General features: G+C 48.5%; 1 protein-coding gene across 1 annotated transcript; it reads right to left on the minus strand.

Annotated features, from left to right (window-relative positions):
- Positions 1-4,291: 4,291 nt before the first annotated feature.
- On the minus strand, positions 4,292-5,305 carry LOC122652742. The gene has a single exon (XM_043846571.1). It carries the CDS (start codon positions 5,303-5,305, stop codon positions 4,292-4,294), a length of 1,014 nt encoding a protein of 337 aa, XP_043702506.1.
- Positions 5,306-8,000: the final 2,695 nt, after the last annotated feature.

Raw genomic sequence — 8,000 nt, forward strand, 5'->3', positions numbered from 1 at the left:
AGGGGTGGAGAATCTTGAGGGGACCGCTCCCTACCCTATTCCACTGTTAACGTATTTGGTAGGTTGTGATGTGGAACTATTAGGTGTATTGGAGGACCTAAGGTCGTAGCTCGGTCGTGCTCTTCAAGCTCTTCGTCCTTGGTGGAGGTGGAGAGGTGATGACTGAGCTTCTTGGGTCCCAGAGCATCTGTATGGTGATTTCCATTTGGCTGGGCGGTCTGTTCTTGATTCTCAGGGTCGCTCAGGGACAGAACCTTTTGATGAGCTCCGTATTGATCTATCCGATGCTGTTGTTATTGCTACTTCTATCTCACACTTTGCGGCCCCTGGTGCTTGTGCTTCATCAGCCTTCTTTTGTTCGAGAGCTCCAAGGCGGTCTATCTCGGACTCACGTTGCTAATGGGTTTCAGTTTTCCACATTTTCTCCTTTCATGGAGATGTACTTGGATCATGAAACGATCTCTGTAACTGTCTTTGTATACTGTAACCCCCTCGTGTACTTGTATTTCACAGAGGCATTAATAAAAGATTCTTTTATTTTTCTTACTTGTGCTTTTCCTCCATTTGTGGGAGCTACGATCTTGTTGTGCCCTTAGTCAGCAGTTTTCTGCTATCTTCATGAATCAGACCTTTGTTCTGTTAGTCTCTTAGTGTAACTAACTAAGCATTGGTGTTGGCTTTAAGGCTTAACCGTTCGTGCTGACCAAGGAGGTCAGTCTTTTGTGTTAACTCTGCGAGCTAGATTTTCTTGTTGACTAAGTAGATCAGTCTTTCAAGCTAACTCTGCGAGCTAGACTTTCGTGCTGATCCAGTAGATCAGTCTTTTATGCTAACTCTACGAGCTAGACTTTCATGCTGACCATTGAGATCAGACTTTCATGCTAACTCAACGAGCTAGACTTTCTTGTTGACCCAGCAAATCAGTCTTTTGTGGTAACTCAACGAGCTAGGCTTTCTTGCTGACCTTTGAGATCAGACTTTCATGCTAACTCAACGAGCTAGGCTTTCTTGCTGACCTTCGAGATCAAACTTTCATGCTAACTTAGGGAGCTAGATTTTCCTAATGGTGCTTGCCCAAAGCTTGACACAAACTAAGATTTCATTAAACAAAAGCAATAGTTTACAACGACCTCTTACTGATAAATTTTTTTCAGATTTTTTGAATTCCAGGGTCGAGGTATCTTGTTGCCCCCTAGGGTGTTCAAGCGATAAGTACCCGGTCTGATTTGCTTGGAGACCACATATGGTCCTTCCCAGTTCACGTTCAACTTGCCCTAACGCTGTGGTTGGGAGGCACTTACTTTTCGTAACACCAAGTCGCCAGCTCGAAATATCCTTTCTTTGACTTTGGAATTATAATAGCGGGCCGTTCTTTGTTTGTAAGCCACGTTCCTCATCAATGCATCCTCTCTGACCTCATCTAGGAAGTCCAGGTTGGCTCTGAGCCCATCCTGATACGTTCTTTCATTGAAGTTTAGACTTCTAAGTGATCCCGCTACAACCTCAACCGGCGCTAGTGCTTCAGTCCCTTAGGTAAGTCGGAACGAGCTCTCCCCTATGGGCATTTGAATGGTAGTTCGATATGACCATAATATACTGGGGAGTTTGTCAACCCACCTTGCCTTCGCCTCTGTTAGTCTTCTTTTCACCCCTGTGAGCAGGGTATGGTTGGTCACTTCTGTTTGGCCGTTTGCTTGGGGGTATGCAACCGAGGTCGTTCGGTGTTCGATGCCATATTGGGCACAGAATGCCCCGAATTGTGGATTATCGAATTGTTTCCCATTGTCAGTCACCAGTATCTTCGGCAGGCTGAACCGGTAGATAATCTTATCTCTAAAAAAATTTTCCATGTGTTGTCGTGTGATCTTTGTGAATGGCTCCGCCTCCACCCATTTGGTGAAGTAATCAACTGTAACAACCAGATATTTCCTTCCTCCTAAGGCTGGGGTGAAGTTCCCCAAGATGTCCATTCCCCACATGGTAAAGGGGATAGGACTAAGGATGGAGGCTAGCTCTGTAGCGGGCTGGTGTGGTATTGCACACCTCCTCACGTATTGAATCTATTCCTTCTGCATGTTGGGCTAGTAGAGCCCTGCTCGTAAGACTTTATAAGCCAGATGGCGTCCCCCCATAACACTGCCACATATGCCTTGGTGGACCTCTGTTAGGGCATTCAGAGCAAGTGTGGGGGTCAGACATTTTAGCAATGAACTAAAGACTGATCTTTTATAAAGTTCTCCCTCTATCATCATATAGCGAGCCGCGCGACCTCGAACCTTGCGTGCCTCAGTTTTATCTTTGGGTAGAATGTCGTCCCTTAGGTATGCGACGATAGGATCCATCCAGCTAGGCTCGATCTCGATCGTCGTGACCTCTTGGACCTGGTGGGGGGGTTCAGTTAGATGCTCAATGTATACTGATCCATCTAGCTATGTCATCACCTCAGTGGATAGGCACGAGAGCACGTTAGCCTTCTCGTTCTCGCTACAGGGCACCCGATTCATCTTGAACGCCTCGAATGAGCTCACCATCTTTTTGGCCACCGCTAAGTATGCCGCCATTCGATCATCTTTAGCTTCGTAATGCCTGTTGACTGGATTCACGATTAGCTGTGAGTCAGCTCGTACAGCCAACCTCTTGATTTGTATGGCCTTGGCCACTCTCGACCCTGCTATCAACACTTCGTACTTTGCTTCATTGTTTGAGGCGGGGAAGTTAAGGCACATCGCAAACTGTATTTTGAAGCCCTCCGAGTTAGTTAGGATGAAGCCGGCTCCTCGAACTTTTGAGTTACTTTACCCATCTACGAACATGGTCCAAGATGGTGCTGGGCTGGGCTGTAGCTCATTTTCGTTCTGCGTGTACTCAACCACAAAGTCTGCCAGAGCTTGTCCCTTTATAGCTGTTCTGAGCCTATACTCGATCTGATACTTGCTCAGCTCTAGGACCCAGGCTATTAACCTCCCAGATACATCAGGCTTGTGGAGCACCTTTTTCGAGGGCTGGTCAGTCATGACTGCTATTGGATAGGCTTGGAAGTATGGCCTTAGCTTTTGGGCTGCTTTCACCATCGTAAATGCAAGCTTCTCGATCTTGGGGTAGCGAGTTTTCGCATCTAGCAGGACGTGACTGACATAGTATATAGGCTTTTGAATTTCATCTTCTTCTCTTATTAGGGTGGCGCTTACAGCTACTGGCGACGTCGCCAGGTACAAGAGTAGCTCTTTTTTTTGTTCCAAACGCGTCAACAGAGGTGGGTTGGTAAGGTAAGCTTTGAGGTCTTCGAAAGCTTTCTGACATTCTTCTGTCCACGTGAAGCCCTTTACATCCTTCAGATTCTTCAAGGTTTTGAAGAAAGGTAAGCATTTGTCCCCCGAACGGGACACGAAGCGTGCCAGTGCTGCAATTCTTCTATTCAACCTTTATACTTCTCGAACGGTCCTAGGCGGGCTCATTTCCTGTATAGCCTTGATCTTTGCAGGGTTGGCCTCAATCCCTCTTTGGGGCACCATATAAGCCAGGAATTTGCCAGAACTGACCTTGAAGACGCACTTGGCTGGATTCAGCTTCATCTGATGAGCCCGTAACACTTGGAATGCTTCGTCCAGATCGGCCAAGTGATCCTGGGCCTTGATGCTTTTTACTAGCATATCATCCACGTATACCTCCATATTCCTGCCTATCTGGGACTTGAAAATTTTGTTTACCATTCTTTGGTAGGCTGCTCCCGCTTTTTTTAGCCTGAACGGCATCACCAGGTAGCAAAGTTCTCCTGGTTGGATCAGAATGCTGTGTACACCTCATCTCCTTCTTTCATCAGGATCTGGTTGTACCCGGAATAAGCATCCATAAAACTCAGCCTCTCGTGTCTAGCCATCGCATCTATCAGCAAGTCGATCCTGGGTAATGGGTACTCGTCTTTGGGGCATGCCTTATTGAGGTCGGTGTAGTCCACACACATCCTCCATTTTCCATTTGGTTTGGGAACCATCACTACGTTTGCAAGCCAGGTAGGGAATTGTTCTTCTCTAATAAAGCTGAATGTCTTTAATTTCTCTATTTCCTCTTTCATCGCGGTTTGTCGCTCTGGCACGAACGTTCTCCTTTTCTGCTGTACTGGATTTCTATTGGGGTCCACATGCAGGGCATGTTCGGCGATGTGACGGGGTATGCCTGGCATGTCAGCTGTTGACCAGGCAAATACGTCCTTGTTCTTCTAGAGGAATAAGGTGAGCTCCCTCGCCTCTTCTCCGCTTAGTGAAGACCCAATTTTTATAGCCCTTGTAGGGCTCTATTCATCCAGTGGGACCTCCATGAGCTCCTCTACTGGCTCACCCCGCTGATAGCGCTTATCTTCTTCGCGATTATCCGTGACCTCCACCTGATAGGCCGTTCCCCTGCAGTTGCCCTTAATACCTTTTAAGAATGCAGCATGGCACTCACAGGCTTTCTTCTGCTCAGTTTGGCATTCCCCTACGCCGTTAGGAGTGGAAAACTTTACCTTCAAGTGCTTGGTGGAAACTACTGCTCTCAGCTCGTTCAAGCTAGGCCTGCCAAGGATGGCGTTGTAGGTGGTTGCCACGCGAACTACCATGAAGTTGACCTTTATGGTTTTCTGGCGTGGGGCTGTTCCTACTGTCATCAGGAGCTCCACTGATCCTTCGATCGAGGCTGGTGCGCCTGAGAATCCGTATAAGGGCGTTGTCTCGGGCTTCAACGTGCTTGGCTCAAACCCGAACTGTAGGTATGCATCGTAGGATAGCATATCCACAGATGCCCCAGTGTCCACTAGGATCCTGTGGACTGGTCGATTGGCTATCGCTGCCTGAACCACGACAGCATCGTTGTGTGGCCAGCTTAACCCTTCCATATCCCCTTCAGAGAATGTGATTACTGGTTCTGTACGTGCTTTCTTCTCAGGGACCTTTGCTACTGCTACGAACCATGCTTTGGCCTTAGCTTTGCGTGCCGACTCTTGCCCTGGTCCTCCCAAGACGGTGAGGATAGCAGGGGCCGTGGACATGTTGGCCTCATTCTGGTTTCTGTGGTCGTTACACCTGTTATCCTGGAGACCTCGGTCATCTCTTCTACGAGCTCTATCGTCCCCTCTATGGTCATCTCTTGCAGCTTCACGACCTCTAGAGTTGTCCCTTATGTCTCCTTTTACATAACACCTCAGGTGGCCTTTTTGGATCACGTCCTCAATTTCCCTCTTCAACTGTCTGTAATCCTTGGTGTCATGCCCGACGTCCCTGTGGAACTTGTAGTACTTGCCCTTGTTTCTGTCTTCGGGGTTCGAGAACATCGGCCTAGGCCATTATAGTAAACCTTGGTCATGGACCTCTATCAAGATCTTGGTCCTAGTAGTATTGAGCGGGGTGTAATCAGGACTTTGGTCTTTGTCAGACCTCGCTCTCTTAGTGTCCTTCTTCTTTTCATCCTTCTCGCTTGCCCTCCTTTTCTCTAGGGCCTTGCCTTCCACTGCCTTTCTTGCCTTCATGATATCGAACTTGTTAGTGTACTAGTAGCAGCGATCCAGTAGCTGCAGCATGGTCGTCACTAGGTCCAATGCGAGCGACTTCACCAGGTCATGGTTGGTGACCCCGTTATGCAGGGCGTTGAAGGCCATAGCATCATCTAGGTCCTTAATCTCCAGGCTCTCCGCTTTGAAGCGGGCGATATAGTCTCTGATGGACTCATCAGAACGTTGCTTGACGGCCAAAAGGTTGGCTGCTGTCTTCTTTTACATGGCCAACTCCGTGAAACTTCTGATCTAGTTGGGCTTCAATTTTACGAACCACAGTGCCACGGGTCCCTTGAGAGAGGTGGGGAAGGAGCGACACGACACCACATCGGACCTGCCGTAGACTGTCATCATGGCGTTGAAGTAACTGATGTGGTCATTGGGGTCGCCCTTCCCATCATAAGCCTCGAACGTAGGGGACTTAAAGCCCTTAGGTAGTTCGGCCCTCATAAGCTCCACTGTAAAAGGATGTTGGCCTGGTCTGAAACTTTCTTCTGGGGCGGTTCCCTTTTCCAGGACCGTGATCTTCGTGTTCATCTCTCTGAGCTTACAGTCAAGCTTGCTTTTCATGACTTGGTTGTTGACAGCGTCAGTGCACCACGACGGGCGTTTAACTTGTCCCTAAGGTCACGTCGAGGCGACCTCTGCTGGCCCCCCTTATCAATGTGTGCGTCTGATGCTCTGGAACGGGTTCTCTCAGTCCTGCCATGGGTCCTTTGGTTAGTAGATACTGATAACTCCTCAACGCGAGAGGATCTGCTCCTAGTAGGCAGGTTCCTCGTGCGCACAGTTCTCGGAGGGGGCAAGCCTTGCCTGGATGGGTGCGATGACCCCACCCTACTACCTGATGTCCGTACGTCATCTCCCGCTAGCCTCGGGTTCTCCTGGGTAGTCCTGGGGAGTACCGAAGGCAGGACCGGCGCTGGAAGAGGCACCGGCATTGGAGGCAGGCCCGCAGCTGTAGCTATCGCCACAGTTGCTGCCGCCACAGTTGCTGCCCTCAATGCCTACATTTCTCGAACTACGTCCCTTAGGACCCCATTCTGATTAAGGACTTGTTGCTACAAGTCCTGGATTTGGCCAACATTGGCAAGCGCGCTAGGATTTGTCTTTGGGACAAATCCCTGAGGCAGTGGTGGCGGGGGGGCAACGCCCTAGTACTACGGCTGGACTGGCCTTGATCTGGTACTGTAGTTTGCCTAGCCTCCATTGCTGCCGAAGGTTGAGTTCCTGCTACCTCTCCCGCTGTCGGTATCTGGGGGTCGACGGGTGCAGTAATCGCTCGCCGTTGTTGGGTTTGCTTTCCTGTATTCCTGCCGCTGAGAGTGCTCTTCGTTGCCCGGCGTGTTGCAGGGTTTTCCACGACTGGTGGAATTCCAGTGTTGGAGGGAACGACATTTGGTTCTCCGGCCATGATCTCAGGTTCAGTCTGATAGAGAGTCTAAGGCTTTGAGAATTGTATAGTTCCCACAGACGGCGCCAAACTGTTGCGTCAAAAATCCTACGGGAGCGTGCTCTGCCTACAATAGAAGAATTAGCAGAGAGTAACGGGCGTAGCTGGTGATCTCACTCTGATGCTTAAGTTAGATCTCTGAGCAAAAGTCAATTCAATGAGAGTTTTTTGATGGATTGGACGTGTATTACCTCCCTTATTTAAGATGGTTGAGAGTTTGAGTTGTGCTTGGATTGGTAAGCTAGAATCTCGGAGTGGAGTGAGACCATTGGAGAGTGTAATTCGGGGATAACGTTTATCCATTACTTCTCATGTGCCGGATTGGGTGTGACGTCGGCAGAAGTCTCGGACCTTGTTGGTCCACGACAGACTTGGAGTTGCTTACACAAGCTGCGAAGGATATTTCTTTCATGCTCGCTACCATCTCATAAGATGACGAGCCGTGCGCTATTGGCACGAGGTTGGGTATGTGTGCTTGTATCTGCTGTGCCCCTGACGAGGGCCTGGATCCACGACCTCTACAGCCCGTTCTCGTCATGCCTGGTCTTATATCCCAACACCACCGATGAAGAAAAACTAAATTCTTAACCACAATCAGGCTCCTGCCACCGATCTTGAAACTCATTGTTTAACACCATCCAATTTTGGTAAGATATCTCACCAAACTTCGGAGATTCGCTCCCCAAAAGAGCATACGAAAAAATAAAAGTAGCTTTTTACTTTAATAAAGCCAAAGCCACAGAACTAGTTTTCCAAAAATAAAAAATAAAAAAGCCACAGAACGTGAGGTCCCATTATAAGCCACTACAAATCGGCAAATCCCACAAAAACACCCTTAAAATATCTTTAGGTTTTGTCCGGTATAATGGAGTTTGCAACATTACATACTTAAAAAAAAGGAAAGAGAACGCCACCAACCACGGGCGCATGAAATGGCCGCCGTGCCCCTAAAATCTTAGAAATAATTAGAGATACAATAGTCATTTCATACGATCATGTGTCAAGATAGAGAGGGAGTGTATC

The sequence above is a fragment of the Telopea speciosissima genome, chromosome 1, assembly GCF_018873765.1.
Source record: "Telopea speciosissima isolate NSW1024214 ecotype Mountain lineage chromosome 1, Tspe_v1, whole genome shotgun sequence".
Taxonomy (NCBI): domain Eukaryota; kingdom Viridiplantae; phylum Streptophyta; class Magnoliopsida; order Proteales; family Proteaceae; genus Telopea; species Telopea speciosissima.